Source organism: Eulemur rufifrons, chromosome 19, assembly GCF_041146395.1.
Source record: "Eulemur rufifrons isolate Redbay chromosome 19, OSU_ERuf_1, whole genome shotgun sequence".
Lineage (NCBI taxonomy): Eukaryota > Metazoa > Chordata > Mammalia > Primates > Lemuridae > Eulemur > Eulemur rufifrons.
The window spans coordinates 60584270-60607927 of NC_091001.1; the positions used below are offsets into that span (position 1 = coordinate 60584270).

At 39.4% G+C, this 23658-nt stretch overlaps 1 protein-coding gene and 1 non-coding gene across 6 annotated transcripts in view; both read left to right on the forward strand.

The window, feature by feature from the left end:
* Positions 1-7975: 7975 nt before the first annotated feature.
* On the forward strand, positions 7976-8046 carry TRNAG-CCC (transfer RNA glycine (anticodon CCC)). The gene has a single exon. It is a non-coding gene; the product is annotated as a tRNA-Gly (tRNA).
* Positions 8047-8386: 340 nt separating this feature from the next.
* Positions 8387-23658, forward strand: part of TIA1 (TIA1 cytotoxic granule associated RNA binding protein) — a 33248-nt gene continuing 17976 nt past the window's right edge. For all 5 annotated transcript variants that reach the window (XR_011236175.1, XM_069494263.1, XM_069494264.1 and 2 more), the window contains exons 1-2: positions 8387-8626; positions 20139-20235. Coding sequence is in view for 4 of the 5 variants with exons in the window: in XM_069494263.1 (XP_069350364.1) it covers positions 8601-8626; positions 20139-20235 (123 nt within the window). In the remaining variant the exon portion in view is untranslated. The remainder of the gene's footprint in view (positions 8627-20138; positions 20236-23658) is intronic.

Below are 23658 nucleotides of genomic sequence, written 5' to 3' on the forward strand. Positions count from 1 at the left end.
TGCCCGCCTCACCCCCAGCCCAGCCGCTCCGAGCCCCGCCCAGGCCCCGCCCAGACCTCTCGCACCCCAGATCCACCCGGGCAACCCGGGCCCTGAAGCCCACCTCACCCCTCCAAAGCCCACCCTCCTTCACGATACACCAAAGGCACAGGTTGAGGCTGACCCCCCTTCCTCCCCATCTTATGCGGTGAAGCACCTTACTTCTTCACTAGTGCCTTCTGCCCTTTCAACCACTCCCTGTCAGAGAACCGCACACAGCTAATCCCCGCCAGAAACAACACTGGGCAACAAACAGTGCTTACTGATGGATCGCTACGTTCCGGGGATTGTTGGGTAGGAGATGAGTGGGCAAACGGTGCAAGGTGAAAGAAAAATGAAGGAGATTGGGGCTGGGGTGGTCTGAGGTGAAGGGACTGGAATAGTAGTGACTAATAGCATCAATAAAAGTAGTATACCTGTAAGGAGACCAGAAGGTACCACCCCAAAATATGCCCCTTTGTAAGCGCACCCCTAGGGCCTTTCAGACTATACTGCTAGGATAGCTAAAGGGAAGCAATTTTGCTTCTGGTTTGCTTTTGTCTGGCTTTCTCTCTAAAGTTTAGAATTAATCTGCTGCTTGTTTACACAGCTAACGGTCACAAGATTAGAACACGGTTTTGAACATGAACAGATCAAGAGTCCACAACGGGCCTACCGTAGACAGCTGATAACAAGATCCTGATGATTCATTGTTGACTGATACCTAGTGAACAAGTCATGATGATTTGCACAAAACTTGCTTTCTGCTAGGTACCCCCTTCACCCCTTCCCTTTATATTAGTTAATTAAATTGCTCAGTAATCAGAGAAAGATGAGATGATGGTGTTTAAGACAATACTCTGCCATCTCCTCAGGCTCCTGGCACTTGAATAAACTACCGTTCCTTCACCAACACTCCTCACTTCTAGTGTTTGGTTCATGGGTGGCAGCAGCCAAACCTCCCTTCACCAACATCCTTAGCAGTGAGGACTCTTTTGAGCTGAAGGCAATTGAAAAGTCCCTGGATACACGAAAAGCTCTCTGTCCTCTTCCATTTGCCTAAAAGCAGGACATAAAGTTATGCAAAGGCGTCCCTCCTCCCCTCTCTACCTGGAAGGACAAAGTTTAATAACTGAAGACAACTTTAGACCTGTTAAATAAAATTTAAAGGAAACCATTCATTTGGACTGAGCTCCTGCACTAGGCCCAACAGACTAAGCCAAAATAGAGCTACTCATGCTAAAGTTCCTCACCACCAGGCCAAAACTAAGTTGTTCATCTGGCCTTCTAAAAACTCAGGAAAAAGTAATGGCTAAATTCCCCAACGGGCTAGTTTTAGCTGGCATGATAAGGAATTCCCCTTTGCTTTACTCTTTACAAGGAAAGTAACTTTGAAACAACCAATTCACTCTTTGTTCTGTTTCTGCTGTTTTCAGCCCTTTTCTGTCTATAAAGCCAACATCCTGTGAACTAAAAATAAAATCCTAACCCCCCCATCTAACTGAACAGAGCCCTCTCATCCAAGGGGACTCCAGAAAAAAAAACTTAAAACTAGTGGGTTATCAGAACTTATTAACATTAGTGTCACTAAAGTTGGTATTCAACCCCCCACTGCTAAATTTGACTGGCTTTTAAAAAAGAATAAAAAATAAATTAAAAAAAAAAAAAAAAAACTTAGGCCGGGCGCGGTGGCTCACGCCTGTAATCCTAGCACTCTGGGAGGCCGAGGCGGGTGGATGGCTCGAGGTCAGGAGTTCGAGACCAGCCTGAGCAAGAGACCCCGTCTCTACTAAAAATAGAAAGAAATTATATGGACAACTAAAATATATATATACAAAAAATTAGCCGGGCATGGTGGCGCATGCCTGTAATCCCAGCTACTTGGGAGGCTGAGGCAGGAGGATTGCTGGAGCCCAGGAGTTTGAGGTTGCTGTGAGCTAAGCTGACGCCACGGCACTCACTCTAGCCCGGGCAACAGAGTGAGACTCTGTCTCAAAAAAAAAACAAACAAACAAAAAAAAACTTAAAACTGAGAACTGAGTTCTGGCTGGTCGAAGTAACCCATGCATGCAATCCTAGCACTCTGGGAGGGTGAGGTGGCAGGATTGCTTGAGGCCAGGAGTTCAAAACCAACCTGGGCAATAGTGAGATCCTGTCTCTACAAAAAGTTTAAAAATTAGCTGGGTGTGGTAGTACATGCCCGGCTACTAGGAGGCTAGAGCAGAAGGATCACTTGAGCTCAGGAGTTGGAGGTTGCGGTGAGCTATAATGATGCCATTGCACTCCATTTTGAGCAAGACCCTGTCTCAAAATAAAAAAACAAAACTGAGTTCCCAACGGTAACAGGATGAAAGGTGTAAAGCACAATTTACACGTGTGTTTTCTCTTCATAAATATTCATGACTCCTCTTATAGCTTATTAAATATTTATAGTTAGCTACCCCACTCAGTATAAAATCTGGTTCCCTTTCATTTCTAACTTCAAACACGTGTTCCTGGCTTGTGGCCCAAGAGTAGTGTTTTTCAGCCTGTCAGAATGGCCACTGCAGGTTGAGAATCCTTCACGATAAAGAAGTAAAACTCTTCTTTTAAAAAAAAAAAAAAAAAATATATATATATATATATATGCTGTGTTTTTTAAAAATTAATATTCCTCTGCCCAGCTCATGGGAACTACTCCATTCTGGGATGGCAAATAAAAACCAAGTAACATCTTTAAACTAAATTAATTGTAAATTTGTCTTTTGATAGACCTTTATCAGCCAGGGATCTACATGCAAACTTCACTAAAGAGCCTTTCTCTCTCATTGATTGTATTCCCATAATTTGCCACCGTTGGAGACTGAAAATCCTTTAATTTTGTCTTGTCATTTCTACACAAATTTATTGCTCTTTTTTGAAGATGTGATATAAACCTGAATTCAAAGCCACCTGCTGGAGATTATTCATAGCCCTGTATCTCCTTGGTATATGTGAGGTACACATGTTATTAAACTTCTCTTTGGTTTTTTTTGTTGTTGTTTTCTGCTTTTTTGTTTGTTTGTTTTGGATAATATGTCTTTTCTTAGAGGGGTCTGTCACAACCAAAAACTCAGAAGAGTAGAGGAAAAATTATTTTTTTCCTCCCTCACACACCATACAGTTGAACAGTATGCATTTATTAAAAAGAAGGTTGGGACCAGCATGGTGGCTCATGCCTGTAATCCAAGTAATTTGGGAGGCTAAGGGAGGAGAATCACTTAAGGCCAGCAGTTCAAGATCAGCCTGGGTAACCTAGGGAGACCCTAGTCTCTACAAAAAATAAACTGGGTGTGGTGGTGTGCATCAGTACTAGGTACTCAGGAGGCTGAGGCAGAAGGATGGCCTGACCCCAGCAGTTCAAGGCTGCAGTGAGCTAGATGGTGCCACCGCACCAGAATGTTGAGTCTATAAATAGTGTCTGGACATTATTAGTTGAGAACAGCTGATAGCTGAGTGATGGGTATAATATGATCTCATTTCTGTAATTATAATACTTCAACCAGACAAACAGAAAAAAGAATAACTGATATATGAACATGAAGAACAGTATGGGCCGGGCGCGGTGGCTCACGCCTGTAATCCTAGCACTCTGGGAGGCCGAGGCGGGTGGATCGCTCAAGGTCAGGAGTTCGAGACCAGCCTGAGCGAGACCCCGTCTCTACTAAAAATAGAAAGACATTATATGGACAACTAAAAATCTATATAGAAAAAATTAGCCGGGCATAGTGGCGCATGCCTGTAGTCCCAGCTACTCGGGAGGCTGAGGCAGTAGGATCGCTTAAGCCGAGGAGTTTGAGGTTGCTGTGAGCTAAGCTGACGCCACGGCACTCACTCTAGCCTGGGCAACAAAGTGAGACTCTGTCTCAACAAAAAAAAAAAAAAAAAAAAAAAGAACAGTATGGATGTAAGGAAAATAAGTTGGATACAAAGTAAGGTTGAACTGGGAGAAAGAGAGTTGAAAATCCAGGGCAAAAAAAGCATTCATTCTTTGGACAAATGTTTGACTTTTTTGACTTCCTTCTAAGTGGCAGGTGATGTTCTAAGTGCTTGGGAAAAATCAGTGACTGAAACATTTTTTAAAAACACTACTCTAATGAAGCTGACATTCCAGTGGAGAGAGACAGACAATAATTAGAATAAATGATGTAAAATATAGGTTGGCATTAGAGGAATGGGGAATGAGTTGCAATTTTAAGTAGGAATGACCAGGGTAGGCCTCATTTGTAGATGGTATTATATTTGGGCAAAAGCTTGCAGGAAGGGAAGAAATGGGACATGAGGATATCTGGGTAAAGAGTGTTCTAGGCAAAGAGAAAGCCTGGCATGTTTGAGAGACAGCAAGGAGGCCAGTGGAACAGAATGGAAAGAAGGAGTGGAGGTGTTAATGGAACAAGATGTATATCCTACAGGAAATAAACACACTCCTTAGGAATATAAAAATACGAAGATTAAGTCCCCCTTTTCACTACATCTAGAAATTACAAAGAAAAAACTAAACTGTGTGTCTTTTACTTTCTATTTTCCAAACTACATGACCACAATACCTCAGTGTGTTAAGTCCAATAGTCCTTTAATAAGTATTTGTTGGCTGATTAGAAATGGTCATGTTAGTGACCTTGACCCAGGTGTCATATTTGGAAACTTTGACTGTGGCACTGAAACCTTCTGAAAGAGTTTACTGGAAGGGCACTTTGGTGAAAAGACAGCTAGAAGACTTGCAAAGTGGGAGGCAGAGGGCTCTCACATTCTCTGCCATCACCCTTTCAAAACAGGAGTGCCATAGAAACTCAAAAGGGTTTTTAAAAAATCTTGCGGGGGAAAAAGTGTTACCATACATATGAAGTGTAACACTCAATGGAGTGTTGTCCAGGAAAGCAGTGTCCTTAGGAAGCTAAATACTGAGGAAAATTCTCTCCTTGACCAAATTCTAGCCAGGCTCCTCTGAGCCCTCTTCTCAACTAGGCCTCAACCTTGACCTGTAAAGACTGGAACAAAACACTAACATAGTTTCTAACAGCTCAAAGCTGCATCCCTAGGTTGACCCTAATGCCCTGAAAGTACCTGCCTGAGAAAACTCAGGGCTGCCAAAACAATTGACTGTTTGTTCCAATCAGTATCTGAAGATAGGGCCCCATCCCCAAACCTCTGTGGGTGGTTAACAAACCCACATGGGTTTCATATGGACCAATCCCCACTTCCTGCTTTTTGTAACTTTTTTGCTTCCCTGATTCCACTGAGTCTCTGCTCACTCCTTTCTCTACTCCCTTGTTGTCTTTTAAAATGCTCAGTCACCACCGTACAAATGGAAATTCAGTTCAGTTCATGCTGGACTTTTTTTCCTATTGCAATAATATTTACTGATTAAAATCTGTCTTTATAATTTTAGCGTCCAGCTTTATCTTTGACCATACTCAGATCCAAAATTCTGCCACTGTTCCATACCTTTTTTTCCCTTCTTTTAAACTGCCTTGAAGATAATCATTTTCATACCTTCTTTCTTCTTTCAGTTCCTTCTTATTCTAATTATCATAGTCTAAATGATATTTATTTTATCTTAGGCAAGACAGGAATTTCAGAAGCAACATAAGGAAAGATAAACAAATTTGACTACATAAAACTTTAAACATTTTAAGATGGCAAAGGATAGAATTTTAGAAGTGGAGAAAAATGCATGTGAAAAATATATTTGCCGGTGTCTTGTGCAGGCACATGCCTGTGGTCCTAACTACTCAGTAGGCCGAGGAGGGAGAATGGCTTGAGCCAAGGAGTTTGAGGCCAGCTGGGGCAACATAGCAAGATTTTGTCTGTAAAATAATAATAATAATAATAATTGCCACTAATATGACCATAGAATTGTGGTTAATATCACAAATATATAAAATACAAAGAGCTCTACTTCCAGAGAGAAGCCAGAGTAAAAAGAGAAAAAAAACAAAAAATGAGAGCTGTATAAAAAGTAAACAACTCAATATAAATAGACTAATTATATGAATAGGCAAGTTACAAAAGAGAAAAATGGCAGTGATCAAAAATAAATAAAAAGACTCTAAACTCCATTAGTAGTTTAGATAAATGCAAACTAAAACAAAGAAATATCATTTTTATTTATAATATTGGCAAAAATTAATGACTAATAACATCTTAGTGTAAGATTAAATGGAGCTGGGGTGGGGAGGGATTAGGAATTGACTTCAAACATTATTGGTGGGGGTGTGAATGACTATAACCTTTATCTATGAAGATTATATATACCATTCAGTTCAGTAATCCCATGTTTGGGAATCTGTCCTACAGGAATAAAAGAATCAGTTTATAAAGATATATGTAGCAGAATACTATTGCAACACTTCTTGTAGTAGGGGGAAAAAAGTGGAGGAACCTGAGTGCCCATCAATACCATTTACGGTAGCTAATTTAATTTACCATTGAATAAATTGTGGAACATTCACTCTATGGACTATGATAATGCCACTGCACTCTTGCCCAGGAAACAGAGTGAGACCCTGTTTCAAAAAAAGAAAAAACAAAAAAACAAGTTGTTAAGTAACAGTTATGGGATAACCCCATTTTTGGAAATAACTAAAAATCTCAAATACTTATTATACATGTGTATCTGTATGCATGCATATAAGTAAAATGTGGAAATTTACAGACTAATCTGCTAATGTTAGTTACCTGAAGAGGAGGAGAATGAGGAAATTATTAATATTTTCCATATATATCTATACTGATTTACTTATAACAGTAAGCATGTATTACTTTTGTAACTTAAAAAACTGTACTAAAACATACTTGTATATTATGCATATAATGGAATTTTATTCAGCAATCAAAAGGAATGAAGGACTGATACATGGTACAACATGGATGAACCTTGAGAGCATAATGCTAAGTGAAAGAGACCAGTCACAAAGGACCACAGATTTTATGATTTCATTTATGTGAAATGTGCAGAATAGGCAAGTGTATGGGGACAGAAAGATTAGTGGGCTGAGACGTGGGGTGAGATGGGGAACAGGGAGTAACTTCTGATTGGTAAGAGCTTCCTTTTGAGGGTGAAGAAAATGTTCTAAAATTGTTTGTGGTGATTGTTGCACACCTCGTGAATTTTAAAAAAAACCAAAACACTAAACTGAAGAACCCTTTAAATGGATGTCTCAAAAAAGTGTTTAAAAAAACACTATCCACCATTAACATTTGTCTGATTCACTCTCAAAAGACTAGTATTTGATATCTTTGAATACAATCTGAAGAACTTACCACAGATTCTAAACAAAATTCCAGAGCTGAAAATCCAGAATTTATCAGTCTACAGAAAGTACTTTGAAGAAGACATCACGTATTTGAATATGTAAAATTTCCTATGTATAAAAAATATTTCTGTAACTTATAAAATGCATTAAGAAATGCATAATTTGTACAATGAACCACATTTCAGAGCCCTAATTTCTCTGCCCCCTAAAAGAGGACTGAACTTTCTGACTCATTTACTTTTAAGATTCCTGTGACCAATTTGCATTAAATAACATTTTCTTAAATAATTTTCAAGGTACTTTGAATATATCAAAGAAATGCAAACATAAAGAAAAATCCGGCATCTGGATGTATTTTCTTCACTTTCAAATATTTAGTTAGTACCAACAAGGCAAATTGAAAACCTGACTTTTCTTTTTTTTCTTTCTTTTCTATCATCTCTGTTTTACAAATGAAAAAAATTTAAAATTAAAACATTTTTTCTTTACAGAAAAATCCATTCAACTGTATTGGAATAAGAGAAGATGAATTGTTTCTTATATCAGTAAAAAATAGCAGATTATGCACTGTCAATAAACTCTTATTTTTAAACAAAAATTAATATATGAAAACTATCCTTACATGAAAACGACTGTCGCCTGTATTTCCTTCTAATGGACTCTGGTAAACCCATAGTTTGTCAGCGCCGCTGGTGTAGTGGTATCATGCAAGATTCCCATTCTTGCGACCCGGGTTCGATTCCCGGGCGGCGCAGCACCTTTTGATTACCTCTAAAAATGTGACAACTTGAAAATTTTTGATAAATCTATTCTCCCATGAAAATGCTTAGGCTTTTTAATTTCCCTTCACATTTTTGTTTTATTATAATTCACTGTTGAAACATTCAAATGTGCTCTGCGAAATAAAAAAGTTTACGCAAGTCTTAAAAGAGTTAATGTTTGCGCCTGCTCAGTCTGAGACATCGCTCGCGTCGGGTGGAAGAGCGGCTGCGCAACAAGTGAACCTATAGGTTGAGATGTAGCCTGGCGGCCGGGAGGTTGAACGTGCAAGGTTATTCTGCGCCTGCGCGGCTCTGGTCACTTCGCTGGCTGCTCGTAGGTTCCCGGCTCGCCGCCATCTTGTATCGGGGCTTCATTGTTCGCGCCGGGCCGGACAGTGTGGTGTAATTGCCGCCGAAGGAGGAGGCGGAGTAATCTCTGGTCAGCCGAGAAAGCCCGCTATTCCGCAGCCATAGCGGCTCAAACGATTTGGGAGGTAGTGAAGGGCAGGGAGCTGGACCCGGAGGCGCCGCCGCGACAGCAGCAGCCATGGAGGACGAGATGCCCAAGACTCTGTGAGTCTGGGGCAGCGATGAGGGAGGCGGGATGGTGGTCGTCCCGGAGGGAAGGCCTCGGCCCTGCGCCGCTCCCCAGCTTATTGTTCTCCGTGGATGCCGCGATATCGTGGTTCTTTTCTCCCCAGCACACACCTGGATGCGTAGGACCGAGACCAGGGCTGTGAGAGGCTAAGGTGGAGGGAGAGGAGGCTCCACTCTCGAAATTAATCCTTTCACCTGAACGACACCATTGCGTGGCCTTTGGCCTCGCCGCGGGCCCTCTGTGGTCTTGGACCTGGAGGAAAGACTTTTTCATTCAAACCTCTTTTTAGAACCCAGCGAACCTTCCTTTTGTCCCTTTGCTGTCTTTCCTTCTGTTTTTTTCCCGCTCCCCTCATTTTGGATTAACCTTTTATCTTTACAGCCGTCTCCCTTTAATTTTACTTTGATATCCTCCTGAAACTCTTCCATTGTTTTTGTTCTCGGTGGTAATTTTTTTCTTGAGGCTGCTTGTATTCATTTTCTGTGAGGTGAACTTTTATTCTCGCAGTTGCCAATTGGAAAAAAGTCAAGTATTTTTAACCTCACTTTGGCTTTCCTTCTGTAGCACCGCCTATCCAAAAGCCTAACCGGACACCCCAAAGACTTTCCAAGTTCATTATAAAAGTAGAAATCTCATTCGGAAGTATATATCAATCAACTGAGGAGAGGTAGATTTAATACATTTTGATAGTCGCTACTCTTGTGCTTGACATGCTGCTGAACGAGCGCGCAGTTTTTATGAAGCAACAATTGATAAATACCTTAACATATTTAGTCAAGTCTGAGGATTTTTAGAGTTAGTGTTAAGTTATCTGAGTTTGGGATGTTTCTTTGTCAGGTAGCTTTCCCCACTGCATTCTTTGTTTTTCAAAGCATTGTCAGATAAGGTGATTCTGCCTTTGTTGCATTTCTCAGAAAAAAAAGAAAAAGGAAAAACCTCAGTGAGTTTTTGACTTAGCTTTTTGTTTTTATTTTTGGAATATTGGCAGTTTGAGAGCTCTATGCATTAAAAGTAAAATTTTAGGTTTCTTTCTGCAACTCTACATATTATAGTTGTTCTGAAGCACAGTGTATTAATAATTCTTTCACCTCCAAAAATTTTTCACTTTTATGTTGATATTTCTAATCTGTATGGGAATATGGTTACACTTGTTTCTTAATAGATTAATACGTTTTTTTGCTAGTTTGATAATCTATTACTTTCAAGTAGCTTTTCAACTGAGTGCAGCAGTTAGGGCATGACCTTTGTTTTTGGAAAGATTGTATCTGTAGGTGAATATGCCCTAAAAAAGACTGTGGACTCATAGTGTCAGGGGAAACTTTTTTTCCCTCCTTCTTATCCAGAAATACTACAATCAACAGCATATTGAGTTAAGTAAGTCTCTGCTAATCTTTTACAATGTATTTAAATTTCAGGGGGGTTTTTTGTTTTTTTTTTTTTTTCCCTTTTGAGACACAGGATCTCAGGCTGTCACCCCAGGCTGGAGTGCAGTGGTTGGATCATACCTCACTGCAGCTTCCAACCCCTGGGCTCAAAGGATTCTCCTGAATCAGCCTCTGGAGTAGTTGGGAGTACAGGCGTGAACCGCCATACCTGGTGAATTTTTGTAGAGACAGGGTCTCACATTACTGCCCAGGCTGGTCTGGAACTCCTGGCCTCAAGAGATCCTCTCACCTCAGTCTCTCAGAGTGTTAGGATTATAGGTTGAGCCACCAAACCTGGCCTAAATTTAAGATTCTTAATATTATTTTGAAACTTTTTAATTTCAGGAATTGCCAGAAATAACTGGTAATTTAACATTTTTAGTAGGTTGATTTGGGAATATCAAATAATGAAGACAACTTCAGCTTTCTCTGGCCAGTCTACAAAAGCAGATAGTTAAATAGTACAGGCTTGAGGACAGGGACCAACCATTTCAAGACAAATAATGAAGTTTGATTCACAGATAGTTATTGAATGCCAGTTATATGCCAGGCTCTGTATTAAGTGCTTTATACACTCACTTAATCCTCATCAGAACTGTGATGTCAATTATTCCATTTTGCAGCTAAAGAAAAACTAAGGTTAGAGTTTGAGTAACTCACCCAAGCTTATATGCCTTTTTGTTGTTCTTCCTGCAACTCTAATGTCCTCAAATCTTTTTTACACTTCGGACTTATCTTGCCTTATATCTCTGGCTAGAACACCCTGGCCAAGAATCTTCCCCAAAGTAGTCCATGCTCTAAAATTTCCTGTCTCCTCTCTTGTTTCCACCTCCCTCAACACAAAATCCCCTTTTTTCCTTCAGGCCAATCTTGATTAAATATGAGGATGCTAATCTCTAAGTTTTCTTAGTGTTTTTACTTTTAATGTAAAATGTTTGCTTTAATGACCCTGGAAGTAAGGGACTTTTACTACGGTCATAGCAGTATGTCCAAGGTGAGTGATCCATAAATTTGTTTTAAAAACGGGTATGATTTCAAGCAGTGAATCAAGATTTTGCTCATTCTTGAAGATAAAATAGAGTCTGAATTTTAGTATCAACCCACGTACCTGAATTACTCAGAGGAAATATCTTTATTTGCCACATGTGAGTGTCCAGCATCACCTTTTTAAGTTAGAGATTGCTAGTATTCGGTTTCTTTTCAGCAATGCTCTGAAAACGTACTGTGAGACAATGTTTCCTAAAGTTTATAATGCAGGATTATTTTGAAGAGTATTCAAGTTATAATTAATAAGTTCAAACATCTTTAGTGAGTGGATTGGTGATGTATACATACTACTATACTTATGTATAATCTTCAAATTTTCTTTAATAAAAAATAAAAATATGTGTATAGTGAGTCTGAATTGGCCTTGGTCACTTTAAAAACATTGAACTCGTGAATTAAAAGCTGTACACTAGACTAGAAAAACATTGCTGGCCGGGCGCGGTGGCTCACGCCTGTAATCCTAGCACTCTGGGAGGCCGAGGCGGGTGGATCGCTCGAGGTCAGGAGTTCGAGACCAGCCTGAGCAAGAGCGAGACCCCATCTCTACTAAAAATAGAAAGAAATTATATGGACAACTAAAAATATATAGAGAAAAAATTAGCCGGGCATGGTGGCGCATGTCTGTAGTCCCAGCCACTCGGGAGGCTGAGGCAGTAGGATCGCTTAAGCCCAGGAGTTTGAGGTTGCTGTGAGCTAGGCTGACGCCACGGCACTCACTCTAGCCCGGGCAACAAAGTGAGACTCTGTCTCAAAAAAAAAAAAAAAAAGAAAAACATTGCTGATGTTAGTTAATTTCCTCAAATTCAGACACTTTAGCATCCTTTATGTGATTTACTCTCAAATGCACGTGAGTACTTCCTTTTTAGATAGCTGTACAGTTATTGTGTGACTTTCACATTTGCTAAGAATACAGATCTATAAATTATAGCCCATCCTTAAAACTCTACAACTAAATAATTGCTATATGCTAAATGTGGGCCTTGCCTTTCTGCCAGCCTGTGCTTATATTTCATGTTTTTGTTCACCCCACTCCTCTACTCATACTTTTGGCCTTGTAATTTGTATGAAATAGCATCTCTTTTGTGTTCAGTTGAATTTGCTTGTTCACCCTTAACTAAAGATAAGAGTTAGGGCAAGTTAAGACAAGACTAAAATTATATATTTAATTATTCAGTAATACTTATGATGCTTTCAGATAACTTTTTTTTTTTTTTTTTTTGAGGCAGAGTCTCACTCTGTTGCCCAGGCTAGAGTGCCCTGGCATCAGCCTGGCTCACAGCAACCTCAAACTCCTGGGCTCAAGCAATCCTCCTGCCTCAGCCTCCCAAGTAGCTGGGACTACAGGCATGTGCCACCATGCCCGGCTAATTTTTTTCCATATATATTTTTAGCTGTCCATATAATTTCTTTGTATTTTTAGTAGAGACAGGGTCTCGCTCTTGCTCAGGCTGGACTGGAACTCCTGAGCTCAAACGATCCTCCCGCCTTGGCCTCCCAGAGTGCTAGGATTACAGGCGTGAGCCACCTCGCCCGACCTCAGATAACTTACTAATTAAGAATATGCTAGAAACATTACATTCATGCAGTAATATTGAGAGCATACCACGTGGCTGTCACTGTTCTGGAAATTGAGGGTACAATAATAAATATAATAGGCCTTTTAAGAATTTGTGTAAGGGCCAGGCGAGGTGGCTCATGCCTGTAACCCTAACACTGTGGGAGGCCAAGGCAGGATGATCACTTTAGGCCAGGAGTACAAGACCAACCTGAGCAAGAGCGAGACCTTGTCTCTGCTAAAAATACAAAAATTAGCTGGTTGTCGTGGTGTGCGCCTGTGGTCCCAGCTACTGGGGCAGCAGAGGAAGGAGATTGCCTGAGTCCAGGAGTTTGAGGTTGCAGTGAGCTTCTGCACTCTAGCCAGGGTGACAGAGTGAGACTCTGTCTCAGGGGAAAAAAAAAAAAAAAAGAATTTGTGTAAGGGCTGCCTGGGATGGCTCCAGCCTGTAATCTCAGTGCTTTGGAAGGTCGAGGTGGGAGCTCAGGAGTTCAAGGTAACAGTGAGCTAAATTTGTGTGCCATGTGGCAGCTTAGGGCAATAGCAAGATTCTATGTGTAAATCTTGTAACTATCTGAGCTTAGTTATCAGCCTCAAAAATATAAATTAAATTGATGTGAAATCCTATCCCTGGCAGAGTTGTCAAGTTTTCATGAGTGTTTTGATGACTATTTCCATTGATTCTCACTTCTCAGGTATTTATTTTGAAATGTGAAAAACCTACAGAAAAGTAACAATAGTATATTGAAGACTTACGTACCTTTCATATGGAATTACCAGTTACTAATATTTAGCCAAATTTGTCTTATTTATGTTTTTGTTCTTGTTTCTGAACCATTTGGGTAGAGACATCATGACACTTCAGGTACAAATATTTTACCATATATTTCCTAAGAACAAGGCCATTGTCTTATATAAACACATTGCAGTTTTTCACATTAAGGAAATTACATTGAGGCAATATTAACTGATATACACTTCATATTCATATGTATCTAGTTGCCCAAAGAGGACATTTCTTACTTAGTTCATTACCCTAACAGTTAATTGTCTCCTACTACTGTTATTTTCTAGTTCTGCACAAGATTGTACATAATCTCAGAGGTGATGTGGTAAATACTGACATAGGATATTTAAATCTATGCTGTTAATAAGAAGTCCATGCACAGGTAAAAAGGCTTTGTTTTTGGAGACAGAGTCTCACTTTGACACCCAAGTAGAGTGCACTGGCGCCGTCATAGCTCACTGCTGCCTTCAACTCCTGGGCTCAAGTGATCTCTGCACCTCAGCCTCCCACCTAAGTAGCTGGGACTACAGGCTTGTTCTACCATACCCAGCTAATATTTCTGTTTGAAAAAGGTGTATTTTAATGTTATCCCCAAAAAAGAGTATTGTAAAAACAAAAACTATATAAGAAAACTGTACATTTTTATTTAGTAGTCCAGTAGACATCATGACGAGAACCTAACTTGCAACTGCTCCAGTACAAATTTTTATATTAGGATATTAAATGCAAGTAGCAAGAACATAACTAGGTAATTTAAGCATAAAAGGAATTGATTAAAAATAGGCCAGGGCCAGGTGCGGTGGCTCAAGCTTGTAATCCTAGCACTCTGGGAGGCCGAGGTGGGAGGATCGCTTGAGGTCAGGAGTTCAAGACCAGCCTGAGCAAGAGTGAGACCCCATCTCTACTAAAAAATAGAAAGAAATTAACTGGACAACTAAAAATATATAGAAAAAGTTAGCCGGGCATGGTGGCACATGCCTGTAGTCCCAGCTACTCAGGAGGCTGAGGCAGAAGGATTGCTTGAGCCCAGGAGTTTGAGGTTGCTGTGAGCTAGGCTGATGCCATGGCACTCTAGCCCAGGCAACAGAGTGAGAGTCTGTCTCAAAAAAAAGAGAGAAATTATCTGGACAACTAAAAATGTATAGAAAATATTAGCCGGGCATGGTGGCGCATGCCTATAGTCCCAGCTACTTGAGAGGCTGAGGCAGGAGAATCACTTGAGCCCACGAGTTTGAGGTTGCTGTGAGCTAGGCTGACGCCATGGCACTCACTCTAGCTTGGGTGCTAAAGTGAGACTGTCTCAAAAAAAAAAAAAGGAGGCCGGGCGCGGTGGCTCACGCCTGTAATCCTAGCACTCTGGGAGGCCGAGGCGGGTGGATCGCTCAAGGTCAGGAGTTTGAGACCAGCCTGAGCGAGACCCCGTCTCTACTAAAAATAGAAAGACATTATATGGAAAACTAAAAATCTATATAAAAAAAAAATTAGCCGGGCATAGTGGCGCATGCCTGTAGTCCCAGCTACTTGGGAGGCTGAGGCAGTAGGATCGCTTAAGCCGAGGAGTCTGAGGTTGCTGTGAGCTAAGCTGACGCCACGGCACTCACTCTAGCCTGGGCAACAAATGAGACTCTGTCTCAACAACAACAACAAAAAAAAAAAAAAAAAAGGTAAAAAATATATATATTGGACACTCATACTATTTGCTGGAAGGTCATCGAACTTGTCTTACAAAATGTTGAGGGAAAAGAGACAATTATTAGGCATAGGGTTATAATCAAGCCACAGACCATCCCAAGATAGATACTGCTACCACATCCACTGAGAAACAGATAGCCCACCTTCCACTGGCAGTGGACATGGAATTTCACTGCTGTTATTTGCCATCAAAATGGATTCTCTTCAGTCTATGCACCTTTAAGATCTGTCTGTGGATTCTGTGTTCAGCACTGGTATCTCTACCAGTGATGACCTAGCCTGCATCACATGCACATGCTCTAGCTGCAGGAGAGGCTGCAAAACCATATCTAGCATTTGCGGCTTCTGCAGGGAGTCAGGCTCTGCCATAGAGTAATGATTTCTCTAAAAGTAATAAGATGTTTGGTAGCCAAAAAGAAAAAAATCTATATGTGCAACTTAAATCCATACTGCTAATAGGAAGTACTATGGCTTCAAAAACAGATTGGTATGTGACAAAGTATGGAAAAACTAAAGAAATATATAATATATAAAAATGAGAATGAACTGTAAAGAATAAAACATTCTATAAACTATAAGAAATATTTTCCCATTGAAAGTATCTTAGATATAAAAAGCATCTGCAGTTTTCAAATTCGTTTGGACTTTCTGTCTCAAACCAGTATTTATTTAGCAAATAGACTTGGAAAGTAGTAGAATAAGTTTCTAAAAATTTGAGGTAGGTATGAGTGACTAATTTATTGGCAAAAAGCAAAAGATTAATGTAATGGGTTCAGTCCCCATATTGATTATTTTTATTTGCAGAAGAAAGAAAAGGAGATTTTGTCATTTGATTTAATATGAAAATGTTGTATATGTTACTTTTATTTTATTTTTTTAAGGACAGGGTCTAGCTCTATTACCCAGGCTGAAATGTATTGGCATGATCATAGCTCACTGCAGCCTTGACTTCCTGGGCTCAAGGGATCCTCCTGCCTCAGCCTCCTGAGTAGCTGTGGCTACAGGCGTGCTCTACCACACCTGGCTAATTTTTAAATTTTTTTATGTTGCCCAGGCTGTTCTCGAACTCCTAGCCTCAAGCTATCCTCCCACATTGGTCTCCAGAAGGGCTGGGATTATAGGCGTGAACAACCACACGATGTTACTTTTAGTTACTTGTAGTGGTGTTGAATGTTGAGAGCAACTTTTGTGTGTACTTACCTCTGAAGAGCATTTCTCTAAACAACTGTGTCTAGAGTTAATTGATAGAGGTTCCTGGTGCTTACCATGTACAACAGGCCACATTAAGTGAACAAATGTAAAGGCAACACAATCCTTAGTGGTTTTTTTTTTAGGTTATTTACTCTTGGCTTTTTATTGCCTAACTTCAAACTGGATTATATCACTCAGAAAATATTTCTCAGGAAATCTTAGAGGATTTTGCAAAGAATAAGTGACAGAATTCAAGTTCTCTGAACACTGTCCATATGTCACTAGATTCTCTAGCTTTAGCAATGTATATGAAGATTGAGCACCCCTTATCCACAATGCTTGGGACCAAAAGTGTTTCAGATTTCACATTTTTCAGATTTTAGGATATTTGCATTATACTTAACAGTTGAGCATCCCAAATCCAAAAATCTGAAATGTTCAAGAGCATTTCCTTTGAGCATCATGTTGGTGCTCACAGAGTTTTGGATTTTCGGAATTGCAATGCTCAATCTGTTCTAAAGTTAAAATTTCTGAAGAGCCTTTTTTTTTTTTTTTTTTTTCCATTTAGATTTGTATGCAGTTCTAAGACTTTCTTACAGCCACAAGAGTCAGGTGAGAATAGGTATAGAAGAGTTGCAGAGTTAGTAAAGAGTTCTCATATAACCTTCACCCAGCTCCCCTTAATAATGTTGACATCTTATATAACCATGATACAATTATCAAAAATAAGAAATTAGGCCGGGCGTGGTGGCTCACGCCTGTAATCCTAGCACTCTGGGAGGCCAAGGCGGGTGGATTGTTTGAGCTCAGGAGTTCGAGACCAGCCTGAGCAAGAGTGAGACCCCGTCTCTACTAAAAATAGAAATTATATGGACAGCTAAAAATATATATAGAAAAAATTAGCCGGACATGGTGGTGCATGCCTGTAGTCCCAGCTACTCGGGAGGCTGAGACAGGAGGGATTGCTTGAGCCCAGGAGTTTGAGGTTGCTGTGAGCTAGGCTGATGCCACAGCACTCTAGCCCGGGCAACAAAGTGAGACTCTGTCTCAAAAAAATAAATAAATAAATAAGAAATTAACATTAGTACAAAACTGTTAGCTATAGGCTTTATTCCATTTTCTCCATTTTTTCCACTAATGTTCTTTTTTATTCCAGGATCCAATCCAAGATAATACCACATTGTATTTAGTTGTCATGTCTCTTTATTCTCCTTCAATCTGTGAGAAGATGTCTTTCATGACCTTGACACTTTTGGAGGGTACTCTTTCTCCACTGTACAGTGACTACTTTTTTCCTTTCTTTTTTTTTTTTTTTCAGCCTAGCTCACAGCAACCTCAGACTCTTGGGCTCAAGCAATCCTTCTGCCTCAGCCTCCCGAGTAGCTGGGACTACAGGCATGCGCCACCATGCCCGCTAATTTTTCTGTATATATTTTAAGCTGTCCATATAATTTCTTTCTATTTTTAGTAGAGACGGGGTCTCGCTCTTGCTCAGGCTGGTCTCAAACTCCTGAGCTCAAGCGATCTGCCCACCGCAGCCTCCCAGAGTGCTAGGATTACAGGCGTGAGCAACTGTGCCTGGCCCAAAGACAGTAATTTTTTGAGGAGATCAAGTTGTCTTACAGAATTTCCCACATTTCGATTTATGTATTGTTTTATATGCCCAATATCCTGTAAACCTAAATCTAATTTTAAGCTTGATTAGTTATAAGCTTGACTTTTTAGATGTGTATACTTCATAAGTGATACTGTGTAATTCATGTTATATACGCAATGTCTTATTGTACTTCTATAAAGTGATTTAAAGTTTGTTCACTGGGTCATGGTGTTAACAACCAAAACTCTCATTTTTGAGATAGGGTTTTCCCTTTGCAATTAGTTGAGTAATCTATGTGATAACTTTGACAGCCTGTGAATATCTGTTTTCATACTGACCTTTCACCTAATGGTTTTAGCATAAATTAATGATCCTTGCCTGAATCAATTATTTCATTAGGGCTTACACATTGTTAATTTTATACCATCTTTCTCCATTTATTAACTAGCACTTCTATAAAGGAGAGCTTTTCTTTAGTAACTATAGCTATTAGATTACATAGTTCTGAAGTTCGTATTAAAAGACAGGGTAAATGCTTAATTCTTTCCCTTTAATTACTGATTTTCAGAATAAGGACTCAGAGTAATAAAAACCCCAGTACTGGTAAATTGTTGTTGGGTAAATATTGCTGTTACTTTCTCTTCTTTTGAGTACTGTCATTCTACCTGATCTTTAAATGTTGTCTATTGTTCCTTAGGACTCAGCACTTCTCCATTTGTCATCTTAATCTACTCCAATGGCTTTGTGTTAAGCACTCAATATGTGTTTGCTGAATGGTAGACGGAAAGAAGAAATTGAATCCATAGTTTGTGAACACATATAGATGTTTATTTTTCTGGGGTGAGAGTGCATACCTCTCATCCAGTTCTCTGAAAGGTACCTGGCAGGAGAATGAGACAATCTGCTGTTCTCAGGAGACTGACTATATTTTCTGGTTTCAGAAGTGATAAATCTCTACCTCTATAACATACCTAGGGGTAACCTCATTTTAAAATCTCATTTTGAAAATTTATTTATAAACTCTTTAAATAAAGATCATCCCAGCTGGGCTTGATGGCTCACACCTATAATCCCTGCACCTTGAGAGGCTGACATGGGAAGATTGCTTGAATCCAGGAGTTCAAGACTAGCCTGGACAATGTACTGAGACCCCATCTTTTTTTTTTTTTTTTTTTTTGGAGACAGAGTCTCGCTCTTTTGCCCTGGCTAAAGTGCCGTGGCGTAAGCCTAGCTGAGACCTCATCTTTAAAAAAGATCATCCCAATCTTGTGGTCTTGTAATCCATTATTTATATTAATTAAGTTTATTAATCACCAAGTCATATTATTTGGAATCTTTCTATTCCCTTTCACACCTCCTCCACTGATCAGTGATATTCATTGAAAGGGTTCCTATCCTTTCATACACATCCACAGCACCTAATAAATGATTTACTCATGACTTTCAAAAATTTGTTCGTTGTGTAAGTTGGACATTTTAAGTTGGACAATGTTAGCGGAATCATGTGAATTAAAAATTGGGGGAAATTGATGTTCTCAGTAATACAATGCTTCCTAGGATTGACTGTATAAAATATTATGTATATCTAATAATGATTCATTTGAGAGTTGTAAGGCATATCTTCCTAAGGTAAGCCTAGAAACTTAGAAAAAATCATCAGGTTTAATTTTCAAAACTTTGACCAAAACACACATATACATACTTAAACTAGTTTACCTTCTGCTAGCAGTGTCTACTATATTTGCAAATAACATTTTACATATGTTTTGAAAGAGTTTTTGTTTTTTGAGACAGGGTCTTGCTCTGTTGCCAGGACTAGAGTGTAGTGGCATTGTCATAGCTCACTATAACCTCAAACTCCTGGGCTCAAACAAGCCTCCTGCCTTAGCCTCCCAAGTAGCTGGGATTACAGGTGCTCACCACTACTCCTGGCTAATTTTTCTGTTTGCTCAGGCTGGTCTCAAACTCCTGGCCTCATACAGTCCTCCTGCTTTGGCCTCCCTTTGTGCCAGGATTATAGGCATTCGCCACCATGCCCAGCCTGAAAGAGATTTTCAAGTGTTGGCAAACTTTTATGAGTTGCTCTCCAATTTGATTGTGCCTCCTCCCAAAATTCATTTTGCAGTAAGCAGCTTTAGAAACTGATGTAAAAGAAGTAAATTTAAATGGTAAATTGTTTTTCTTTCTGTTTCAGATATGTTGGTAACCTTTCCAGAGATGTGACAGAGGCTCTAATTCTTCAGCTCTTTAGCCAGATTGGACCTTGTAAAAACTGCAAAATGATTATGGATGTAAGGGTATTTTACTTTATTCTTTTTTTACACATGACTTAAAGCCATTACTTCTGGGAACTCTTAGTTTGTACAGTCTAAATTCATAAAGATTTTAGCAAATTTGTAACGAATCTGTTTTGACAAATGAATTTAGTCTGTTTTACTAAATAAAGGAAGAAGAGAATAGAACTAATTGTTTTCTAGAGCAAAGGAAAACTGTGTATATTTTTTTCTATATATATGTATATATGTAGGCTCTTGTTTTAAGGTGCAATGACACATCAGAATTGTTTTTTATGTGTGGTGTCGGTTGGTCGGCTAATAAATTCAGTCATTACAATTAGATTAGGAAATGGGATAAAATATAATAGACATTTGATACAGTGAAAGTGTTTTTAACTTTATTTTTGAAGGTCATGATTTAAATTTTTCTTGTATTTAGGCTGTTCCTATTTATCACACCTTAATGTGTAGAAAAAACATTGAACTCATTCATCTAATTGGAGTTAACTCTAAATCATATTATTTATAAAAAGACAAATTTAAAACTTTTTAATGGGAAAGACAGTGCTGAAGAGAAATCCTTTTATCCCATAGTATCTCCTTCCTACAAACGTTTGGTTTTCTTTTCTGTAGAAAAGAAAATCATGGATATGTATGTGTGTATCTGCTGCTTTCTTGTATTCCAATTTAACTCTTTTTTACTTGGTATGTTAAAAAGTTACTTGTTTGGCCAATTGGCTTTAATTTGTTGTCTTAGATCTTAAATGTTGTCAAACTATTGGCCTAATGCTGCAGGGTCATTTGCATATCATAGATGGAATCAACAAACATTTTTGTCCTTTTCATTATTCTATCACATTTAATGTTAGTATCCCTTTGGATAAAGGAGAAAAGATCTCTATACCCATAGAGGAAGATAAGACAGAAAGAGAAAAATGATAGGGAATTTAAAATCAGTCTTTTCTTGATCTAGGTCTCATTCCTTATTCCAGTAGTAGCATGTATGGAATAGTTGTTATCTGTCAGTTATTTTAATGCATTATCACAAATGCTCAATAGAAACATTATAAAGAAGATGTTATTCTCATTTTGAATATGAGGAAATGAGACAAAGCAAGGATGGAAACCCCAGGTGATCTACTGGAATATAAATCCTCTGCATTCGTTTACATTTTGCTGTTGTCCTCTCTCCCTGTCTGATCATATATTAATGTTTCCCTGGGTAAAGATCACTGGGCAAAATGTTAATGAGTACCTAGGCTGCAGAAACAACTATCATAGCTAGGTTAGCATTTGCCACTTTTTATGAATTTTGGATTTTTATCACTCAAAAGCTTAGATTTTTATTATTGAAATCTAAATTCCAGTCTATTCACACACCTAGACTGGTGTTCACATTTATATATTTCATACTCCCTGGAGTATAAAGCTTGATAATATGTTTGCTTAGATTCTTTCTATGTAAAAAGTTACATTGTTTTCTGGATACAAATTAAGTAAAATGCACATCGTTTTTCATTTGTTTGCTCTACTCTTAAGTGCAGGCTACTTTTTCTAAGCACATTTCAGTGCCTGTCAACATTGATCTTTGTATTTTTTTTTTTTTTTTTTTTTTTGAGACAGAGTCTCACTCTGTTGCCCAGGCTAGAGTGAGTGCCGTGGTGTCAGCCTAGCTCACAGCAACCTCAAACTCCTGGGCTTAAGGGATCCTCCTGCCTCAGCCTCCCGAGTAGCTGGGACTACAGGCATGCACCACCATGCCCGGCTAATTTTTTCTATATATATTTTTAGCTGTCCATATAATTTCTTTCTATTTTTAGTAGAGATGGGGTCTCACTCTTGCTCAGGCTGGTCTGGAACTCCTGAGCTCAAACGATCCGCCCACCTCGGCCTCCCAGAGTGCTAGGATTACAGGCGTGAGCCACCGCGCCCGGCCTGATCTTTGTATTACAATTCTCATTTAGTGTTTTATTAGTTGGAATTATACAATTTATTTTCTCTAATTTTTTTAAAGAAAATAATGTATAGTCCCAATATATTGGCTTTTGTGGTTGCCTCCTTGCTCTAAAATTCTTGAAAATCATTGGTAGAAAGTCCACATTCTAAAAGTTACTTTGAAACTTTACTTATCAGGGAACCTCTTCAGTTTTCAGAGCCTATTTACCTATATTTTAGAAACTGGTTTAAGAAGGTTGGCTAATGGGCCGGGCTCAGTGGCTCATGCCTGTAATCCTAGCACTCTGGGAGGCCGAGGGGGGTGGATCATTTGAGCTCTGGCATTTGAAACCAGCCTGAGCAAGAGCGAGACCCCGTCTCTACTAAAAATAGAAAGAAATTAGCTGGACAACTAAAAATATATATAGAAAAATTAGCTGGGCATGGTGGCACATGCCTGTAGTCCCAGCTACTCGGGAGGCTGAGGCAGGAAGATCGCTTGAGCCCAAGAGTTTGAGGTTGCTGTGAGCTAGGCTGATGCCACAGCACTCTAGTCTGGGCAACAGAGTGAGACTCTGTCTCAAAAAAAAAAAAGAAGAAGAAGAAGGTTGGCTAACCTTAGAGTAGATTTCTTTGCTACTGAGCAAGAAACTATGTACATTTGTAGCAGTAAAAAGTAATATATAAGCGGGGCACGGTGGCATGCGCCTGGGGTCCCAGCTACTCTGGAGGCTGTGGCGGGAGGATGGCTTTATGGCTTTAGGCCAGGAGATCTGGGCCATATAGTGCACTACACCCATTGGATGTCCTCAGGTGTCCACACTAGGTTCGACATCAGTGTGGTGACCTGCCAGGAGTGGGAGGTGGAAACAGAGCAGGTCAAAGCTCTGGTGCTGATCAGAAGTGGGATCAGTAGCCACTTTACTTTAGCCTAGGCAACATAGCAAGACCTTGTCTCTCTCTTTTTTTTAACTATTCATTTATTTATTAATGAATGAATGAGACTGAGTCTCACTCTGTCACCCACGCTGAAGTGCATAGCTCACTGCTGCCTCGAATTCCTGGGCTCATGTAATCCTCCTGCCTCAGCCTCTTGAGTAGCTGGGACTAGAGGCACTGACCCAACTAATTTTTAAATTTTTTGTGGAGTCAGGGTCTTACTGTGTTGCCCAGGTTCCTCTCAAACTCTTGGCCTCAAGTGATCCTCCTGCCTCAGTCTCCCAAAGTGTTGGGATTACTGGCGTGAGCCACTGAGCTTGGCTGGACTCCATCTCTTAAGAAAACAAAGAAGAAGAAAAGAAATGGTTATGTGATGATAGGGAGAAAATATATGTATTTATGCTACATAAATGCTTGGGATATATAGTTATTAATAAAAGAGTAAATTATAGTAACATAACCTGTTTAAGAAAATAGCCTTGTATAGAAATAGTTTGTTTTTAAAAGTTTACTTTTTTTTTTTTTTTCTTGAGACAGAGTCTGGCTCTGTTGCCTGGGCTAGAG